At 39.3% G+C, this 22,378-nt stretch overlaps 1 protein-coding gene across 3 annotated transcripts in view; it reads left to right on the plus strand.

Annotated features, from left to right (window-relative positions):
• The first annotated feature begins 323 nt into the window (after nucleotides 1-323).
• The window catches only part of pard3bb (par-3 family cell polarity regulator beta b), a 302,455-nt gene continuing 280,400 nt past the window's right edge, over nucleotides 324-22,378 (plus strand). For all 3 annotated transcript variants that reach the window (XM_036139581.1, XM_036139580.1, XM_036139582.1), the window contains exons 1-2: nucleotides 324-510; nucleotides 21,192-21,293. In XM_036139581.1, coding sequence (XP_035995474.1) covers nucleotides 394-510; nucleotides 21,192-21,293 — 219 coding nt within the window. In that variant the 5' untranslated portion in view covers nucleotides 324-393. The remainder of the gene's footprint in view (nucleotides 511-21,191; nucleotides 21,294-22,378) is intronic.

Here is a 22,378-nt window from a genome sequence, read left to right on the forward strand (position 1 = left end):
GTTTGCGCTCGCTTTGGGGGGCCGAGCTGAGCTGAGCGAGCGGCGGCATCTGCAGAACCCGGGCAGGGGATGAGGGAGGAGGGGACGGCTGCACGGTGACCGAACCTCCGCAGGACCATCTGCTGGCTGCGCCCTGTGGGGTCGAGTGGATGACATTTAACCGTGGAGCTAAGAGGGAAACTTTTTTTTTTTTTTTTTTTGTTTTTTTAAAGAAGTTGCTCTGAGCCCTGCGGATTAAAAAAAATACACACACACACTCGGTGTGATCCTGTGATTTGAGCCCAACTTCAACCTCAACTCTCTCTGTGGAGCACTTTGGATCCTACCCTCCCCTTTTTTTTTTTTGGCTGCTCTTCACCAGCACCATCTTGGATTAACCAGAAGGGCTTCAGGATGAAGGTGACCGTCATTTTCGGGCAGACAGGTGTAGTCGTGCCTTGCAAGGATGGGTGGACTGTGAGAGATCTCATCCAGCAAGCCACCCAGAGATACAGGAAACTTCTGGAGCAGGTAATGAGTGGCACCGGTGCAGGACCTCCACTCCTAACATCTATAAGAATCAGGGTTTTGGTTGCCAAGTTTGCTTCATACCACGGTGAATCTGACCACTTTGCTCTCAGTGATGACATTTTAAGTACAATATACAAAGAAGTAGTGCTGGGTATCATCTAGATCAGGGGTCAGCGACCTTTACAACCAACAACAAATACATTTTGTTTAGAGCCACAAAAGTTACACATCTCTTTGAAACAAGAGCCTGTTTTTATAGTATACTATAGGAAATTTGTTTCCGTTTTTTTTAGTTAAAGATCAACAGTTCCAACAGTATTTTTATGTTTAGGTTTAATGCATTTTCTTCAATTGGACATTTTGATTTTTATAGCAAATGGCATCAAAATGATCCAAAAGCAAGTCGTTTGCAACCTGTTGACAATAAGATACTTCATTTATCTATAGTGAGTTAATTAATTGCAGAACTAAATGCATCCTAAAGCTAGCAAATTTTAAATTACCTTTACATTTAGAAACATTGACCAATTTTTCCCCATCGCATTTTTGGTCTTTTTAGAGCCAAAGCTGAAGGTGTAAAGAGCCACAGGTTGCAGAACCCTGATCTAGGACAGATGTAGCTCAGCTTGATTTGATTTGATTCCAATATCGATATTTATTATTTTCAAATTAATGCTCAAAGTCATTCAATCAACAAAACCAGCCAAATAATATATTTATGTTCAATTTATTGAACACTGATATATTAACAGGAAAATAAAGTGCATTTGGTTCAATGCATTTAACGCATCACAGAAACCAAAAATGTGTCCAAACGTCTGATTTTAGGGACGAAGGCGCTTCTATAATCCTGTCGGCTGTTCCGCAAATTCTTCTCACTTTTACTTCCTCTCTCTGAACAGTAATGGCGCGCTGTGATAACGCCCCCTAGGGGTTAGGAGGTATATCGATATTGAAAGCCACAATATCGATATTAAATCGTTTTTAAAAACATCAATATTAATCTTTGTATCGATTTTTATGCACAGCTCTACAAAGAAGGTACATTGCAGTATTCTTGTAAACATGAATTTACACATTTTCAAGTAAATAATAATATCGATCGGGGGCCCTTTTGACTGTTACGTGTTCATTAGATATATAGTTTGGGGGAAAGAAACTGTCTCCTTGGTGGCTAATTTTGGTAAATATTAAGACTCCGTAGCGCCGACCTGAAGCTAAAAGTCCAAGCAGTGTGTGCAAAGCTGCCCTTTTTTCTGACCCTAAACCTGTACCAGTCTCAGATGGAGTAAAGGACAGCCCTGATTACCGCACTACGTTTTAAAGAAAAGTTCTTTAACATGATCTAATTAGTGTTATTTAAAGCGCCTGACCAACTGTAGTTTTACAAACTTGATAAGAGTAACGACTGGCACGGATTTAGTTTCCCAAACTTGACTGTTCAAGCAGAAATACTTCTAAAGAGCCTGTTTATTTTTTTGTAAGCAGAACATGTGAATTGAAATTTAATTCAATCAAGCAAGCTGTTTGCATCTTGAAAATAATCTCTAGTATATTAAAAGGAAGTTAAAACTACTTTTTTCTTACCCTAAATATGCATAGCTAATTAATGCATTAAACTTTTTTTTTTCATACCAATGCAAAAAGCGTTCTTTAGTGAGATATATTTAGAATAAAGACACTGAACACAGTTTATATGGGACACATGTTGTTTCAGGAGGGTGACAGGTTTGTTTTTATTGGAGTAAAGGTCAGAGAACACATTTTCCTCTGGGAACATCACCTAATGCCCCTAAATTTTGGCAACACCAGCACCGTTGATGTTACTGTCTTGTTGAGCGCTGGCTTAAACACTTGTATCGCCGTCTCCAATAAAGAAGAAATCTGTTAATAGGTACTTGCCCCTGCCTGCAATTAAAGAAAGTCAGGTAAAGCTCCATAAAATTAGGTTTGGAGAATGATTTCCACTGTTTTGCAGTTTTCCCAAACTTTCACAAACACACTTCTTTGATGGAGGCAGAAATGAACATCTCTCTTCCTCTTTGGTGACGTCATAGCATAGCAACAAAGAGTAAAAACTCATCACAGTCAAAACCAAGCCAGGATCGCAGGAGACTTTACAAAATGTGTCGCATATATGGTCATTGCAGTGTTACAGTGTGCAGCATTAATGTTTTTAAAGGATTGTTTTGGATGTGAGAATTGTTCGGTTATATATATATATATATATATATATATATATATATATATATATATATATATATATACCTAGTGCCCGTTGGTTCAAATCTTTGATGCTTGTGATGTGTTAGCATGTTGATAGAATCCCACTGAGGACGATATCCCCACCTGACACAGATCACTGTGCACAAGTTGCAAAAGCTCACAAAATGTGTTGGAAGCCCATCTGAAAAACATATAAGGTGGGTGGGGGGGTTGGTTTTAAAGCTGTAGTTGGTAAACCTGTTCATAAACACTTTTTGTAACACTGGGAAAGATGGTCATTCCATCGTGAAAGTAGTTTTGTGCCGATGCCATTTTTTGGCCTCGATACTGATAACCGATACCTGGCTGTGCAGAATTGACCCATACTGATACCATCTGTTTGAAATTGATGTGTGTGTGTGTGTGTGTGTGTGTGTATATATGATGAACTGCATACTACTTAGGGTAGTAGAACTTTTATTGCCTACCTGGAATGGGTGACAATAGTTGAATAAACTTTTGGCTCTCAAAGGCCAAAATAGTGCAACATTCGTGAAATTATAACATGTATAATAGTGGTGCAACGGTAAGACAGTAAAATTACATTAATAATTGAATAATCTCTTTTTAACCCAGAGTTTTGGCTCTCAAATGCCAAAATAGTGCAACTTTCATGAACTTATATAACATGTATAATACTAGTCGGGAGAGAGAAGGCTGCGTTCAAGTGACATACAAACATCAAAATGGTACTGGTGCCCTATTTGTTGGTACTCGCTGATGCCGATACCACCATTTTAGTGCTGGATCGGGGCCCCGTCCGATACTGGTTTGGTGCAACACTCCCTGAAAGTATTAAATACATTATGTATTTATAAAAAGGAGGCTAAAAAATGCTTTCTGTGGGTATCACCTTATCTATTGGTAATCCCCCATAACAATCATTGACGCGCTCACGTAACGCCAGTGTCCGTGCTCGTTCCTTCCTAGTTTCCGCTTGCTGGCTGCACATGCGCACCTCTAGTGTTTATGTATCTGGTTAGCTTAGCGGTTAGCTTCAGAGTTCTCGCCAGTGCAGTTCAGCGTAATGGATCGTTACGCTCAAAAATTGTCAAAGTTGCGCTGAAATTAGAACGTTGCGCTCTTTTTTTTTTTATGAGCCTTACTGGTCAGTAGGACATGGATGTTAGAGAGCAACATAGAAAAGTCAATAAACCTCCTGAACCACATTAGCTAGCGCTAGCTTTTATTAGCTTGACAAATAGCCCCTTTCGAGCTGCACTACTCAACGCTCCGCTTTGGTAATGCATCTAAAGAAGTAGCTGATCCACACACCAGCACGTGCACCAGCCTCCCGACAAACAAACACGTGCGTGTGCTTGCTTGCACGCACACACCTGAGCTTCAGTGTTAGCTGTTCATTGTAGGTCCGCTGCTCTCACTGTATACTTTGAACATGGCTGAGAGTTGAAAGAAGCGAACTGCGTACAAGTTTATGAGACGAAGAGGAAGATCTCAGTAGAAAGAAATAAGATCTAAGTGGGTTTGGGAGACTTTTGTTTTCACACAATCCCCCTCAGGAGCAGAAGAGATGCTAAGACGGTCTTGCACGTGCAGAAAAGGGACTTAGGGACACTTCTGGAAAAAAAGCTAGCTGACTGGCAATGCACAGCAACAGGTAAGGAGGTGGCAGCATTGCATTTTTCTGTGTTCCGTAGTCAGAGAAAACTCTTTGTTTTAAAACCTAATAGCAGTGAGTTGGAAAATCTTAGCAGTTTTGAAACTATATGTTTTTAAATCTTTAGTATGCCTTAGTACCAGTAATCAGCCCGTTCCCGTTGATGCTCTTTAAAAGGCAGCTGTGTCAGCAACCTTGCCAAAGGTACCACGGAGACCAGTGTGTTCGTGAAAATGAACAAAACCATGAACAATTTCTACTTTCCAGCCGTCGGCTAGCCACATCATTCATTATTTATCGTTCAGCAATAATATGCTAAGATTTCCATGAACTTCAGACTGACAGAAGAGAGGTAAGATCCGTTTTTTATGAAAAAGAACTTTCATAACATTCGACGTTGTCCCCGAAGATATAAGAAAATCATCCAAAAGCTCTTTCATTTTTAAGTCATGAAAGAGCCATAGGATGTTCAGAGCCCCCCGAGTCTCGGGGAATTAGACAAAGCCACGGAGGTCCAGTTCTCCATAACTGCTGTATAAAAAATTAAAAGCGTATCTGATATGAATCGGGATGGCCCAGACAGGAGCAGACACGAGTCATTTCCAATTTAGTTGTGAGTGTAAAATGCAAATGACTCCGTCTTGTGATTCCTTTATGACTGCTGTTGATTCCCTGCACTGCTCTCAGGGCAGGAACCCCATGACCCCCATCAGACAACCAAATCATCTCAGTGACTTGCTTCATATTGGGTCCATTATTCAAAAAGCACAGCGGCCTTGCGGATAGATGGGCCCAGTTTTGATTGAAGGAGAGATGTGTCCAAGCTGTGTGTGTATGTGAGAAACTTTGGCTGGAGATGCCCTCGTTTTCCGCCCTCCTCCTTTTTCCTGCTCTCTGCACCTTTTTTTTTTTTTTTTGCCTTTTAATCTGCTATCCGTATACCACCCTCTCAGCCCACACAGCTCTCATTTATCATTCTTATCTTTCACACCGGTACATCTCCTCTTCACCTTCCTCGGGGCCGTGCACACACAGCTAAAAGCTTTGTTTCCCCTTCAGGTAAACGGCTCTTCCTCTTTGTGCACTTCCCCCTTTCTGAAATGGCTCAGTTCCACATGGAAGTAGAAAGGCCTTTTTTTTTTGTTTTTTTTTTGTTTACATCTGTAAACCAACAGGTTTTGCAAACTGATAGCAATGGGAGGAGGTTTGTCTAGCTCGTATATTCCTTTTCTCCAAGCTGACAAAGTGTTAACGATCAGCCATTATTGATTAAAGTGGTCTGTTTGCAGCAGTAAACGGTGCTACATCTAGGGCTTTGTTTTTTGTACCGTACAGTTTGTGTGCCCTTCAAACTGTGCCAGGCAGGGAGCTAGCATCCGATAGGGTAATGAAAATTTGTGGTACGTGGTTGTACTGGCGGATTGTATAACTGCTAGGTGTACACAGCGGTGTATAGGGCTTCTGCATGGTGGTTAAAGTCCTAAATGAAATATCTACGTGTTGCTTATTAGGAAGTCTTTACTGTGGCCAGATTTTCCATTCTAGGTTTTAATTTACACTTAGAAACAGCCGAAGTTTCCACATTTATTAGGTTTTTAATAGAAGACACAAACGTACATTGTGTTGTAATCCTGACTGAAGTATTCACGTATTTTATTAAGTATTAGGTGTAGAGCAGCAGCATTTTAAGAAGGATTTTATTCTAGTCGCCACGCTAAGCGGAAATATGCTGCTACTGAAACTGGCCAATTTAAGTTTGTTAAAGGGTTTAAAATCAAAACGTTGCTGGTAAGTTTTCCACTACTAGCGCTTTCATCATTGTTAGTAGTGGACAAAGCATTTCTGATCCTCTTTTTAGGTAAAGCTCTGACCTGCCCAGATAAATGTAGCTTTCTATGTCTCTTAAAGGACTTAAATCTGCTGCATTCACAATAAAGTTTTTCTAGCCTTCCTGCCATCAGTGGTCATTAGTTATTCATATCGGGAGCAGCAAAGCGGACGTCACTCTTAGGGATGGGTACAGACCGAATCCTGTCGGAACTCTGTAGTGCCGATTCGTGTTAAATCAAATGGTACCATGTTTCGGTACCTAAACGCATCACTGTGACGCTGAGTGAGTGGAAGAGTGGCGTATTTTCCATGCCGAACATGAACACAGCATGGCATGCACAAGAGCGTGATGACGTCAGTAGCCTCCGTTGGTCCAACAAAGCATGGCTGATAGAAAAGCGGTCAAAAGTAGGGCTCCACTTTCCAAAACGTGACACAGGTTACGCTCGCTGCAATATTTGCGATGCAAAGTGCAAGAACAGCGGTGGGAATGCTTCTAATCTGAGGAAGCACCTGGTCATAACTGTCAATTCAGCGAATTTCTTGCTATATTTAGCGAGTTTTCAGACCTATCCAGTGACCATTTTTCAAAAAAGTGACAAGCGAACAATTTATTGGTGACTTCCAGTGAAAGTAACAATCGTTCTTCAGTTATTGTCTTGGGAGAGAGGCGAGTGCTGCTGTGAACACCTTCCTACTTCTTCAAGCCCTGCCTCAGATGGACGGACGGACAGACAGACAGACAGACAGACAGACAGACAGACAGACAGCTGCTGCCTCATTCTGAAACCCGCCTGCAGTCAGAGCAAAGAGCGCAGAAAAGAGAGGCTCTCTGTTCCCTCTTTGCAAACGTATCCAGTCCTAATTTAAAATCAGGATAAAATATATATTTTTAATATAGTTTTTATTTCTTCTCTGAAACTGTTGCACTAAAACAATTCCCAGAATTTTATTCACACACAGCTTCAGTCCCATATTCGCCTCTTTCACTCTGTGCCTCTGATAACTGTTTTGGTTAAAAAAACTGTTTATGTGCTGTGGATTCTCGCAAGGTATTAAAATTCATAAGTAATTTCATAAGGTTCATTTGCAGATCCAAACAAGTTTAGATACCGAGAAATAAATTTGTTAAATAGAAAAAAAATAGAGGTTTTGTTAATAAATTTGAATAAACATTTATCACTACATAAACACACAAAAGTACCGAAAATAGGTACTGTTAAGTACCGGTATCGATTCCCAAGTAATTGGTGTAACTTGACATTTGGGTGCACTGCAAAGGTTGGATTTTATTTGGATAACATGTTTTTGATGTTTAAAAATGCAGAAAGCAATTTGTGACCATTTCTACCACAGAGGCATCTAGCACTATATTGATCTTAAAGTGTAACTCACCCGCACGTAAAAGCATAATCCTGCCCCCCAGATAAATTAATGAAATTCCATCAAAGTGGGCGGGGATATGCGGGAGTAGGGTGGGGGGAGCAGCAGCAAGCTTGATTTTCCATATTGAATCATGGAGAGTGAGCAAAGTTATGCTGGTAATGACACCACGGTTTGGTCTTATGAGGTGGAGGATTTTTCACATCCCTCGTTCCTGGAGGTTGAGGGAGGCTTAGTGAAGCCCAGCGAGTCTCATATCTTTGAGCTGCTGGATCAAGGCTCTGACTCAGCAATTCAGGTGTCTATCTGTGAGACAGCACTATGGCAAGACATTAACACTTTATCGCTAGTCTGGATATTAACTACTGATATCTACAACAAAGTTTTGCCTAGTCCAAACTTTAAGTACAGATATCTATAATTCGGTTTTGCCTTGTAAGATTCAAACTATTTTGCCATATGTGTCGTTAGTCATCATAGGTGTCTGACATTTAGTTTTGAGTAGTCAGAATGACATTAGCTATATCTTAAATCCTAATTCATACTGTTAGTAATGTCACTAACGATGACATGAGAAGTCAAAAATGACGTTATAGATGTCTATAATGGTAACTCCAGATAGTTAAACTTACTTATTATATGTTAAAACGTTTTGCTATATTCCCGCCACAGCTTCTCCAAATTATGTCACAAAAACCTTTGAGCCAATAGCAATACGGATTTGAAATTCAATGCAAGACCACCGTTTCACCTTAGGAGGGTGCCACTCTAACGATTTTAGACACAAAGGCAGGATTTCAACAAAAATGCACTAACTGGTCAAAATAATGACCAGGATATGTAGACGGTACTATAAGACAACCATGTTATCATTTTATTGACAAAAAATAGTTGATTTGGGGTTGAGTTACGCTTTATGTCAACAAGAGGAGGCTGAGCTTTTGACAAGTGGATTTTAATAATATGTTTAGCTGCAGATGCATCCTTTGCCACAAATGATCAATTGTCCATTAAAGACATGGAATAATTTTTGCATTTTGCAGAAATAAGATGTTGATTTGCATCTTCTCTTTCATGCATTTCTATTGCTCACAAAATAAGCTCAAATAGTTACATGACATTTCTACAGAATTTGCTGTTTTTCTTTTTCATCTAGTTACTTGGAATAATTGGCAGAATAATCAATATAATACACAATTACTAAAATAACGATTAGCCTCAGGTCTGCAGCATGTGGTAAGATGTAATTTCTACTTCGGTTAGGACTTTTAACAAGGTCTTAAAAAGTCTTTCCTGCTAAATCCTGCAGAGTTTAGCAGATTAGTTACAGATTTAGCTCAGTTAAAGTAACTTAGTAAATTTTGAACGAGACAGATAGGCCACTCTTGTTTTCTGTCAATTAGCTTCACTGAAACACAATAAAGGACCCAAACTGTGTGTGTGCAGCATTTTGTCAGATTTGATTTTATTCACCACATTTTAGATTTTAATGTTCCCTGATAGACAAGCTACATGTACTCCCGCTCCCCTCTGCTCCATCGATCAGATCCTTAAAAACATTGTTTTTCCACATGTCAAAGAAATAATTTATCCCAGATTTGCACTGAGTGGGTTTGAGCTTGCTGTTCCCATCTTTCTTCTTTTCTCCATCTTCTCTCCTCCTGTTGTTTGTGTCTTATTATTCCTCCTCATTCAAGTCCTGCCATGACCGCTTGCATTTTCTTCCACATAGATTTGATATATTTCCGAATAAATATTCATATATATTGCCGTAAAGATTTTATCTGCCTCTCGCTCCACAACCTTTTGACTATCAACTCCTACACTTGTTTCTCTTGACTCTCTTGTTGTACTCCTTGGGAATGTTGTTTTTCTTCTTAATTGCTTCATCACATCCCGTCTTTACTCTCTTTCTTTGTATTTCTTCCTAACCCGCCTCCCCCCCTTTTTTTGTCAGTCGTCTTTTTTTTTTTTGCAACACTAATCTGTTGTAGCTGTATAATTATGACTGTTAATGTGTTTTAGGATTAGCCGGGGTATCTGTGTTGTAAAGCAGTCCAGTCCTCCTAATCTTCCTTCACAGTGCTTGGCAAATTACATTTTAAAATTCTGAAAGAGGGCAGCTCGCTTTCTGCCTATCTTCCTCAGTCCTCCCTTCCCCCATAATCCTAATAGCACTTAGTGAGTTCAGTGTTTTTTCTCAAAAATATTTTTATTATCTTGTGTTTTCTCGCACGCACGTCACCTTGTTGAACTGACACTTTTAGGCCCATTTATCAGCTCTTTTGTTGAGAGTTCTCAGAACTGGCAAAGACGAGGTATTGCTTAACAGAGAGAGGCAAGAAATGTACATAATCTGAAAATTGTTTGGTTCCTTGAAACTGAGCCGTAAATTGAGCATTAGAGAAATTTAATTTTGATCTGGTTCCACTGTTGTTTTATTTAGCTTTTAAAAAACGTTCTAGCCTTAAAGCTACAAGCCACTGTGCGTCTAATACAGTCATGTAAATACTTTTGCATATCTATGACAACCTGGGTCAACCTTTCTAACACACAAAGGCAAATAGATATTAGCAATTTAAAAAAAAAATAGAGAAATTCAAGTATCATTAACAAGGCAATAAAAGCTAAAGAAAACATCCTTCAGTTAGAAATGTAATAGAAGAGGCCATTTCTGGTAGGTCAACCCCACACCCACATTTTGCTTACAATCTCCGTGACAATTGTAGACACGTTTATAAATGGTGTAACATTTACATTTTATCAGCTTTACCTGTAGTTGTATGTTTTATTTAACAGAGGTATCAATCTTAACTGATGAATATGAATTTGTTATGTAAGAGTGTGTCATTGTATTGAGAAAAATGCTAATATTGCTCCAACAGTAATATTCAGAGAGAGATGACTGTGGAGAAATGAGCGAGTCTTTCTGAGAGGTAGCTAGCTTGCATAGCAGAGGGAAGAAGGCGCCAAAAAAGGAGGAGAGAAAAGAAACAAGCGGAGGCTGTTTCCATGGGGAGTCACCAGGAACTTATTACATTGTTGACGAACTTTCTTAATCGACTTTGACGAAACAGAAGAGTGTGTTCCTGGGTTTGTTTGAATGTCTGCCTTTGCTGAATATTACAGTTTTCCCAGGTTCAAAAAAAAAAAAAAAAAAAAAAAGGCAGCTCTGAAAATTAGAGGAAATTGAACCTAGAGGCGTCTGTTTAGTTCTGTTCAGCCTTACACTTTGGTTCTGTTTATGTGTAATGTTGGTAACTGTGGTGCAGTGTGGTCTTTTGTTGTGTGTAAAAAGTCTACAGTAAAACAGTTTGCAGCAATGTTTGGCTTTGTTTTGACAGACATTTAACATGCACTCCAGACATAGACCTCTGACAAATCAAGCAATGTTGTCAATTATGAACAGAGCAATCACTTTTAATCATCGTTTTGTAGCAGATGTCAGTTAAATGTACCTTTCTTACATTATTGAAAATTTGAATCACATTGAAAAAGCAAGGACCCCTTGACTTGTCACACATACTCACTTATGAGAATCAGGGTCCCTTAAGTTAGGTGTGTGGTAACTAGTTTCATATTAAACAAGTACAGTACTAACAGCATGAAAAAAATATAAAAATAAACCAGCTGCATGTGATTGTTACGATTATTTTTTTAAGAGTAATGACAGAAAATAAGTACATTTTTAAAGCAGTCCACACCCAAGTAATGCAAGGATGGCCGCTAATAATGACAAGGAGTAGGTTAAGGATTACTTGTCTAGTTTCTTTAAGTAGCAGGGCACAGAGTTTGGGTTTTTCTATAAAACGGTGGCAGTGGAGTGAAAAATATGACAAGCTTAGTGGACGCTTACTGATGCATTTATTGCAACCTGTTTTTTGTATTTATTCTCAATCTTTCTTTTTTGGCGTCCCTTTTGTCATACATCTTTGGTGGTGTCTGATTCAGGCTGATAAATACCATTAAATGTGCCACCAGGGCACCACCAGAAGCTAACCAAATGCCGCTAACAAGCAGCTGACTCTCTTCGTTAGTCGGCAGCGTGACAACTTCTGTGTTGGTTCTGTACGGAGTCGCACATCCACGTCGTCCTCCGTTTGCATCTCTGTAAAATCGTATCATATTTAGCCTGAGTCGTACCAGAAACTTTGCATTTCTTCTTCTGTGGTTTAGAATGATGACATTATTTCCACCTACAGTTAAGGAGTGTGAATAGATGAGACTCTAGCACACAAATGTGGAAGCTGAGGTGCAAAGGCATTTTCAGCACGTTCAGGGTTCTTGCTAGCGCATTTCACCGCAGTGGACCGTTATGCTGAAAGTTGTCACAGTTACGCTGAAATTAGACGACAGTACGACACGGATGTTTGAGAGCAACATGGAAAAGTCAGTAAAGCAGTTTAACGTGCTTCAGCGCAGCTATAAACCTCCTGAACTATATGAGCTAGCGTTAGCTGTTATTAGCTTGACGGGCCACCCCCTTCGAGCTGCACTACGCAACGCTCCGCAGGGGGAATGCATCCAGAGAAACAGCGAAGCGACACACCACGTCCTAAAATGATTTGTATTTAACCTCAACTTAAAAAACAAACAAAAAAAATTCCACCTCATGTTTTTTTAATGAAATAAAGATGAAATATAAACTGGAAAAGTTTATAAAATTGAGTGCAGTCCAACAACTTTAAACAAAAATTTTTCTTTAAATTTTGTACTGCTAGAGGCCTTTATTTGACTGTAGGCTGACAGGAAATGGGGTTGAGAGTAGGGCTGGGCGATATGGATTAAAAAATAAATCTCCGATTTTATCATACCAAATCCGATTAATCGATTTTTTTTCCTCCTTTTTGTTTCATAAAAAGAAATTAAAGAAATTATTTTAAAACCTTGCTTTTATGTCAAGCATTTCGTCAGCGAGTTGACCTGAATTCAAAGTGCAACTAAAAACAAGCTGTGAAACATGCTTGTAAAACAAGATGGCAGCCGTGCTATTATAAACAATGAAAATATAACAAAACATTTGCTGCTAGTGGTATTACACATTGAGCTAAGAACAGGCTTTACTGCACTTGTGAACTTCAAACTAAGTTAAAAAAAAAGTAAATAAGTAAATGAAGTACCTCGTATTATGGTAAAAAGAAAGTTTCCACTTAACAATATTTTGACAATACATTTGCCTAAACATATATTCAGCATCACATGCTGTTCTCTTCATGGAAACCCAATGAGTGTATTGGCAAAATGAAATCCAGATTTTTCCAAAAATGAAATCTTAAAGAATTGTATATTCGAATTAATCGATTAAATCGATTTATCGCCCAGCCCTAGTTGAGAGAGAGGGGAAAGAGATGCGGTAAAGATCCATGGCCCGGGACTCGAACCTGACACGACCGCGTCTAGGACTGGGTCACGTGCTCTACCCCTGCGTCACCACTGGACACAATACTTAAAACCTATCAAATTTAAAATGTGTGCGTTTTTGTTTATTTTTGTCATGGCTTTATCCTCCGTGGAGATGCTAAAAAAAACGTGAAGAATAAGCCTGGCTTAGTACTGTACTCATCTGGAGCATGTAAGCGAAAAACTCAGACGTCTTTCTGCTGAATGAAGTGTTCTTGGAGGACAGGTAGACAGCTGTTCCTTTTGCCTGGGCCGTAACGAAGAAGAGAGCTGAACAAACAAACTCATGAAGTTGTAAAACATTCTGGCTCCATGCCGGGTCTCAGGCGCATATTTGAGAATGAGGGAGAGGCAGGGAGGAGACGCATGCACACTTCTCTTCAGAGAAACCACAGGAATGTGTTGAATTCCTCATTCTGTTCTGTTGAGTTAGGTAGAGGGCAGCGCTCTCATGTCCTCTTTTTAACACAACCTACCACCAACTTTTCGATGCAAGACGGGCCTGTGGTGGCTTAGAATCTGAGCTTTCAGATCATGCTGGAAATCCGATGCATTGATTAGAACGGGCCTGCTGGAAATCAGAACCTTTAACTTTATCCTTTTTTACATTGCCAGCTGTCGTCAAGGCCAGATTTTTTTTATACAAATGTGAAAGCCCAAAATGAAGTTTGAACTTTGTTGTAATATTGAGGCAAGAACTTCATTTTACAGCGATGCAACTTTATTTTTGCATTAGACCTATCTGCCTACGGCTCTGATGTTAAGACTTTATTATATCATTTTCCTCCCTCTGTTTAGGGTTAGGATTTCCCACACACATTTTAAAACTAGATCATTTGCTCCCGGCTACTCCCCTCTAAATTTTCAGCTTTTAGCTCTGTGCCTTGCCTGCCGTAACAAGAACTCCGAAGGGGCTGTCGATGACCTAAAAACAGTTGCAGGTCACCCACCAGAGGAATGAGGGTGTTGGTGTAACGCAAATATATTCTGCCGCATCAGTATTTTTCCCTGCTACGTAGAGATAAAACATTGTTGTTTCCGTGCAAGCTTCGGTTATAGCATGCACAGATCAGCTTTATTACAAAGAAAAATAATCTTTCCATGAAAGTATGTGCAAATTCAGGTTTGCTAGAAGTTGTAACTACTTCAAACTTCTGTGGTTGATGATTTTGTTTTTTTTGTCTGCAAAATGGGTCTGTTTAAAACAGACAAGTTCTGAGCTTTTTTTCTCTTTGTCTTTACTTATGTTTTAAGAGTTCCCTATATTATAATCAGTATAGTAAAACATACAGGTCTGGGTAAACTATTCAAAAATGGTGCCCAAACTTCCTTTCTCGTTAGCATCTCTAGTCTCCTTTTTCTTTTTGGATAATTAAAATGATCTTTTTTGACATGTCTTTTGTTCAAAGAACAAAGTAGATCTGGTCACCACTGCTTTATGGTGATGCGGGACTGAAAATGTGAAGTAATGCCGTGTTAACATGGGACAAAAGACTTCAGAGTTGGTCTAAAAAGTAAAATCCTGGACGTATGCCAGCCACAATCAGCTGACTGTGTTTATAACAGATAAACTGGCTTGGTTCCAACCTACACAGTAGTACATTACGGTCCATTCGAAAAGGAAATCAGGAAGTATGAGAGGTGAAATTAAACCCTGAACAACCAGCTGTAAAACTGTAACTGTTGAAGTGCTTTGAGTGGAGGTTATAACTTGTGATAATGTCCATGAAAACAGCCTCCCGTTCGTTTCTTTTCTCTCTGTAATGCACTTTTCACATTTGGTCACTTTACAGCCACCAACTTCAATATATTGTAAATGGACTGAACTTATTATAATTATATTCAGTTCCCTTTTGTCATTGTACATTTTGCTTTTAAATTCTCTTTCTCTAGTAGAGCGGCAAAAGCTGTGCGTATAGTTCTTGTTATATATATATATATATATATATATATATATATATATATATATTAGGGCTGGGCAAGTTAACGCGTTAATTTCGCGTTAATTCATTAGACTATTAACGGCGATATTTATTTTATCGCGCATTAACGCATGTTGCTCACATCATGCTTTCAGTCAGTGTCAGTCAGCACGCGCGCTGACTGCAGCGCGCTGTCACGGCAGCACTCTCCCCCTCCCCTCTCGTACATGGCTCAGCGGCGCCAGCCAATCAGCACGCAGGCTCAGCCTGGCCCGCGCACTCAGCTCTCACACAAACTTAATACACAAACAGCTGAGAGAGAACGCAGCAGCGAAAAAAACATGAACAGAGGAAGTAGCACCGTTCGGCTTTATTTTAATACCGTAAATGAAATCAAGCTGTATGTTTTGTAAAAAGCCGGTTCATTTAAGTGGAAACACAACAAATTTATCTAAGCACGTGAAAAAACATGAAAACGTCGAGCCCCAGAAACGGAGAGAGGAGACGAAACTTCTCTCATTGCCCCGACAGACCCACAGACTGACGTCTCTGACTGAGGCGTTTCAGTCCTCCAGGGAACATCCAGGTAGATCAGTGGATGGATGGATGGATGGATGGATGTTACTGGAGCCCACACATAACATGTAATTAAGACCTTGAAAGAACCCAGTACATATATTAAAAAGTGTTATTTAAGATAAGATAACATTAGCTAATCCTTTTTTATCCCACGACAGGGAAATTTATAGGATTAAAGCAACAGGCAGGTGCACACAACACAGACAAAATTATATAAGGATTGAAATATATAAGAGGTGGATTAGCGAAAAAAACACTGAACATAACATTATTATTATTATTATTATTATTATTATTATTATTATTAAATTGTAATAATAAAATAAAAACCACAAAACCCAAAAGGTCAACAGTTTCATGATACATCAAGCTTAGGGACTGGCTAATATACAGCAGGTCAAAAAAGGCCATATTTTGGCTGCAGTGCTTGTTCTCTTATGAAGAAAAGATCAACTAGTGCACTAAATTCAATAGATGGGTTGAAAATATCCAGTATAAAATAAGTGCTACAAATGTTACAACACTTTTGTTCATATGGCAGCAGAACATTAAAATAAAAGTGCTCTTTACACTACTTTTGAATTCATTCTTGGAGTTTGTAAATACAATGCGATTAATCGCGATTAATCGCGATTAATCAGGGCGATTAATCGCGATTAAATATTTTAATCGTTGCCCAGCCCTAATATATATATATATTAGGGCTGGGCAAGTTAACGCGTTAATTTTGCGTTAATTCATTAGACTATTAACGGCGATATTTATTTTATCGCGCATTAACGCATGTTGCTCACATGCTTTCAGTCAGCAGGCGCGCGCTCCCCCTCCCCTCTCGCACATGGCTCAGCGGCGCCAGCCAATCAGCACGCAGGCTCAGCCTGGCCCGCCCACTCAGCTCTCACACAAACTTAAAACAGCTGAGAGAGACCGCAGCAGCGAAAAAACATGAACAGGGGAAGTAGCACCGTTTGGCTTTATTTTAATACCGTAAATGAAATCAAGCTGTATGTTTTGTAAAAAGCCGGTTAATTTCAGTGGATACACAACAAATTTATCTAAGCACGTGAAAAAACATGAAAACGTCGAGCCACAGAAATGGAGAGAGGAGACGAAACTTCTCTCATTGCCCCGACAAACCCACAGACGTCTCTGACTGAGGCGTTTCAGTCCTCCAGGGAACATCCAGGTAGATCAGTGGATGGATGGATGGATGGATGGATGGATGTTACTGGAGCCCACACAGAAAATGTAATTAAGACCTTGAAAGAACCCAGTACATATATTAAAAAGTGTTATTTAAGATAAGATAACATTAGCTAATCCTTTTTTTATCCCACGACGGGTAAATTTATAGGATTAAAGCAACAGGCAGGTGCACACAACACAGACAAAATTACATAAGGATTCAAATATATAAGAGGTGGATTAGCGAAAAAACACTGAACATAACATTATTGTTATTATTATTATTTAATTGTAATAATAAAATCAAAACCCAAAAGGTCAACAGTTTCATGATCCATCAAGCTTAGGGACTGGCTAATATACAGCAGGTCAAAAAAGGCCATATTTTGGCTGCAGTGCTTGCTGTTCTCTTATGAAGAAAAGATCAACTAGTGCACTAAATTCAATAGATGGGTTGAAAATATCCAGTATAAAATAAGTGCTACAAATGTTACAACACTTTTGTTCATATGGCAGCAGAACATTAAAATAAAAGTGCTCTTTACACTACTTTTGAATTCATTCTTGGAGTTTGCGCATACAATGCGATTAATCATGATTAATCGGGCAAATTATGCGATTAATCGCGATTAAAAATTTTAATCGTTGCCCAGCCCTAATATATATATATATATACCAGAAGACAGGTGCATCATTTTGACATGGATAGTTTATTAGAATTATAAAAACACTTTTTCAACCGTTACAACTGCGTGTGTATGTATTTATTGATGGAATTAAAAACTTTTTTCCCTTTTTTTTTACCTATCCTGCCTAGAATAGTTAACCTGACAACAGCCAGCTGTATGTCTCGCTCCGCCTAGCTCCACTCACATTCATCTGGGACACCGCTCCTTGAAAGTGATTTCCCCAACCAAATTTATGGTCTGGCCAATCAGGACGCAGGGCGGGTGTTTCCTGGATGTGACGTAGTGGAGAAGTGACCGTGAGATTCCAACAACAATGGCGGCTCGCATCGAGGAAGCAAGCGTTGCATTGATGCTGCTATTTCTTCTGTGTTGTCCAATCTATCTGATATTGTTTCATTAAAAGAACATCAGAGAACGGCTCTGAAGGCTTTTGTTGGTGGAAACCATGTTTTCGCCCTTCTCCCGACCGGATTTGGCAAGTTTTGGTTTCCGGGGCGCGTCCGCGGACGCGCAACGCGGAAGCGCCCCGGAGCAGTTAGCGGTTAGTGCGAACCATATAAGGAGGCCTTTAGTCCTCAACGCGGTCGGGCCGGGATCGACTCCGACCCGCGGCGCTTTGCCGCCTGTCTTCCCCCCTCTTCCTGTCAGCTCACTGTCAATAAAACGCGTGCCACTAGAGCCGCAAACACATAAAAAAATAAATAAAAAAGTTTTATTTTTTCCTGCGTTGCTCTCATCAGCATCACGGGTTAGCTTCGGTGTGAGTGGTTGAAATAGCACGTCGATAAAGATGACAGACAAGTGGCTTATCCAATCATATGCAAGGAGTTTTGATAAGGCCCAGCCTTCAGTAAAGGCAATTCCTATCGCGGTGTCCCAGATGTATGTGAGTGGAGCTAAGCGGAGCGAGACATACAGCTGGCTGTTGTCAGGTTATAGAATAGTAGCATTAAGAATGACTGTCTTAAAGGTACATAGCGACGTTATATGCTTATTAAAAAAAGACCAAAAGGTTGTTTGATCATGATAAATAAGGTTATATACACCAAGCGTCCAGCCTGATAGTGTTTTGATGGTGCTTTTTCGAGCCTAAATAGAACCCCAGCTTCGGGCGCGATGAGCAGATATAAAATGATGTGGCGCCATCTACCGGTAGTACCGCAGAACTATCAGAAACCCAGATGGCGACTAATAAATCACTACTAAATAATGCAACACCGAGCTTTCCTCGGTGTTATTTCCTATCTAAGGAAACCAGCAGGTTGCATCAAGTCTCTCCAAGCAGCATTCACTCCTCCTGAAGGAGCGTAGAGCCACAGTGGACAGTCGTCTGGATTGTTGATGGCTTTGAAGCAATCCCTCATACTGAGCATGCATGTTTGAGTTGGTTTATCTCAGAAAATCCTAATAAAACACGTGATGGAAAAAAAAAAGCAGGGGTGGGAATACTTTAGCAAGGTAGGTTTCACCAGAAGTTGTTCAAGTAGGACTTTAGTTAAGATCAAGTCTTTTCATGCATAGACAATATAGACAGTAGGGCTGGGTATCATCTAGGATGAGCCTATTCGATACGATTCTCGATGTAGCTCAGCTTGATTTGATTTGACTCAAATATCGATATTTATTACTTTCAAATTAATGCTCAAAGTCATTCAGTCAACAAAACCAGCCAAATATATTTATGTTAAATTTATTGAACACTGATATATTAACAGGAAAATAAAGTGCATTTGGTTCAGTGCATTTAACGTATCACAGAAACCAAAAATGTGTCCAAACGTCTGATTTTAGCGACGAAGGCGCTTCTAAAATCTTGTCAGCCGTTCCGCAAATTCGTCTCACTTGCACTTCCTCACTGTGAAGAGTAATGACGCCCCCTAGGGGTTGGGAAGTGTATTAATATTGAAATTAGAATTAATATTAACATTGAACATTTAAAAAAATCATCAATATTAATATTTGTATACATTTTTATGCACAGCCCTAATAAACAGTGTGTCATCTTTAGATTAGATGCAACCAAGGTAACACCAACTCATTTATTAATTATTAGGCCATCTACTACACAACATGTACCTGCCAGAACTAATATGTCATAACTGTAACGGTCTCTGCTATGGTTGTTTGTGTCATTGTGGATGTGAAATAAAATATGTTAAGATTGCTTTCTCTGTGGACTGGCATGTAGAGGAACACGGCATTGCACCTCTGTTCCATTCACCTAACTCCTAAAATAAAATAAAAAGTTTAACGGATCACCTCCCTGTAATATTTCGATGTATACATTTTCTGTAGACTGTGTGCGGGCGGCTGTTGGGATGTGGGTGTCATGTATGTGCTCGTGTGGCGTTGTCTCAATATGTTGTTCGACAACCAGCTCTGTGTAGTCAGCTGTCCAGTATGGTGTCGGTGTCATTAATCACGGACCCAACACAGCGGAGAAAGGGGCTTTGAGAGGGAAAGAGAATGGGCCAGGTGAGAGTCGTAATCTGTACAAGGCACCTAGAGAGAGAGATGTGGAAGATGTGGGGAGGAAAGAAACAACGGGGAGCGACAGGGGGCCATTCAAGAAGAGAAGGCAGACGGTTTGTGGGCAGTAGATAAGGTTGCTCGTGGTTGGTTTGAGCTGTGGCTAAATTCTTCTCTTTTTTTCTTCTTCTTTTAAGACAAATGTTTCCAAATGTGGCAAATTCTTTATCTCTCAGTTAAATAGCTCATCACAGAGATACAGTGAAACAGTTTTCTCTTTCGCTAGACACATTTTGTCCAGCTCCTTGATAGGGAAGATTGAGACATTTGGCCCTAAACCCACCCCTGTTTCTTTTTGGGCATATAACTTTCAAGCCCATGCTAAGATTTGCTCTCCCTAACCTGTATCATTTTACCTATACTGAGTCTCAGTCCGATTTATGGATATTAGCATAGAAAACAATTAAAAATTTCACACCAACATAGGCGGAAATCACCAGGGGGTCAGTTTAGTGATACAAATCACACTCTTCATGTACCTAGTGTTTTAACGTAAGTATCTGTTTCTGTGGTAGGGCTGTGCGATATTTTAAAATTTAAAAATATCGCAGCTTTTAAAAAAAAGTGATATAGGATGAAACTATATTGTTTACATCGAGCTGGTATATGTTGCGTTAGAATAATACTTTTATGTGTTCCAGTGGGTTTTTTTATCAGCCGTTTCTCATATTTATCTACAGCTGTTGGTTAAAAATGTGTCTCTGAGACATTTGGGATAAAGCTTTGCCTTTTTATAATTACTTTATGAAAAGAAAAACATATGAAAATAAATATCGTATATCTGCATTCAGCCTAAAAATATCGATATATTATTTTTGGTCCATATTGTCCAGCCCTTTGATGGGGCTATGATTGCTGTGTCATGCAGTCACAGCTGTATGATTATACCAAAAAAGACACTTTGTATCAGCACTTTTTATCATTATGAACTTAATAGTGCAATATATTGTGATTAAAATCTTACATCCATATCACCATCCCATGAGAGGACGAAAAGTTTCACTGTGAACTGAAACAGATGAAGTGAACCAGGAGGAGGACAGCTGGTGGATACTTATGCTTTGACCTCTGTAATTGAAACTGACAAATAAATGGGACCATTCCACTCCAGTTCTATGCGGCTTTAGCCAAAGACCAAAAAAAGTAAAAAAGAAATTAAAAAAAAGAAGTAAAATTCAATAGCTTAATAAAAATTAAAAGAATATCATCTGTTGGTGTCTAAAATCAGATATTAATTGTTTGCAAATAGCTGATTTTCTGTTGTTGTTTACTGTATTTTAGGAGGGAGATTTCCTCGTTCGGACCCACCATGTTGAGTACTGCGACGGTGGCATACTGGACCCTGATGACATACTCAGTGATCTGGTAGAGGACAAAGACAAGGTAAGGAAGCTGTAAATCAGAATCTGTGAGTTGCTTTGTGTCTCTGACTTATATTCTGCTTGTTGTGTTGTGTGTATGTGCACTTAAACCGGTCGCCTACAGCTTTCTGACATTTATCACTGGTACTGGTTCTACCACTGTGGGGCTGGGCGATATGGCATAACATCAATATCGCAACATATTGAGCGGTTCACAAAAACAATAAATAAGTGGATGATAACGCATCCTTTACCTATAAACACAACTTTTTGTTTTCTTTTTTATAACACCGAAAAATACTGACGTCTGTTATTGTCGTAATTTCGCTGTCTGTAAATTATCGCCCAGGCCTATACCACTGTATGTTAAAGCTGACATGCCTTCCTACAATATAAGGCGACGAACGCTGGTTTGACTCGGGGTTACAAGCTGATTTTTGCATTTTTCAGAAACCTTAAAGCCGCTATGCCTTATGATCAGATGACATTCTGAATTTCTCTCCTCATCGTTTTCAAACAGAAACAAGAAAGAAAGCTTTTAGTTTTACTGTCCTCCACTCTGACCTGAAACTGCCTGAACTGGTTTCTCTGAAGTCCTTCTAATGGCAACAAGTGTTTTCAGTCTGTTGCTGTTTTAAATTGTTACTGTAACAATAACTCGTCTATTTTACTTGTCAAATTGCCTGCGTGTCACATATTTTAGTGTTTCTTTTTGTTATTGTTGTCTGTGTTGTCCACTGTGACATGTGCTGCTGCCTTTCTTGGTCGGGTTACCCTTGTGATCTCAATAGTTGCTGTTTTTTATCTGTGTAATGGTTTGATAATAAAAGATATGGACTTTATCTCCTTATGAAGGAAGGGATTTTAACATATAACCAATTGTTTACTAAAGTTGGATTAAATTAAAATTGTATGAATAGTTTTTAGTCATTTTTAAGCAAGTAAATGGTTGCTACACTGTACAGACTTTGATTTAATAATCATGTAGGTCTATATGACCTTGGCAAAAGGAAATCAGTATGGAAACATTACATTAGTATTTACTGACTTCATTTTTTTGCTTCAGTGTGAATCAAATCTGCATCTGAATAGTTTTTTTTCTGCACA

Source organism: Fundulus heteroclitus, chromosome 7, assembly GCF_011125445.2.
Source record: "Fundulus heteroclitus isolate FHET01 chromosome 7, MU-UCD_Fhet_4.1, whole genome shotgun sequence".
Classification (NCBI taxonomy): Eukaryota; Metazoa; Chordata; class Actinopteri; order Cyprinodontiformes; family Fundulidae; genus Fundulus; species Fundulus heteroclitus.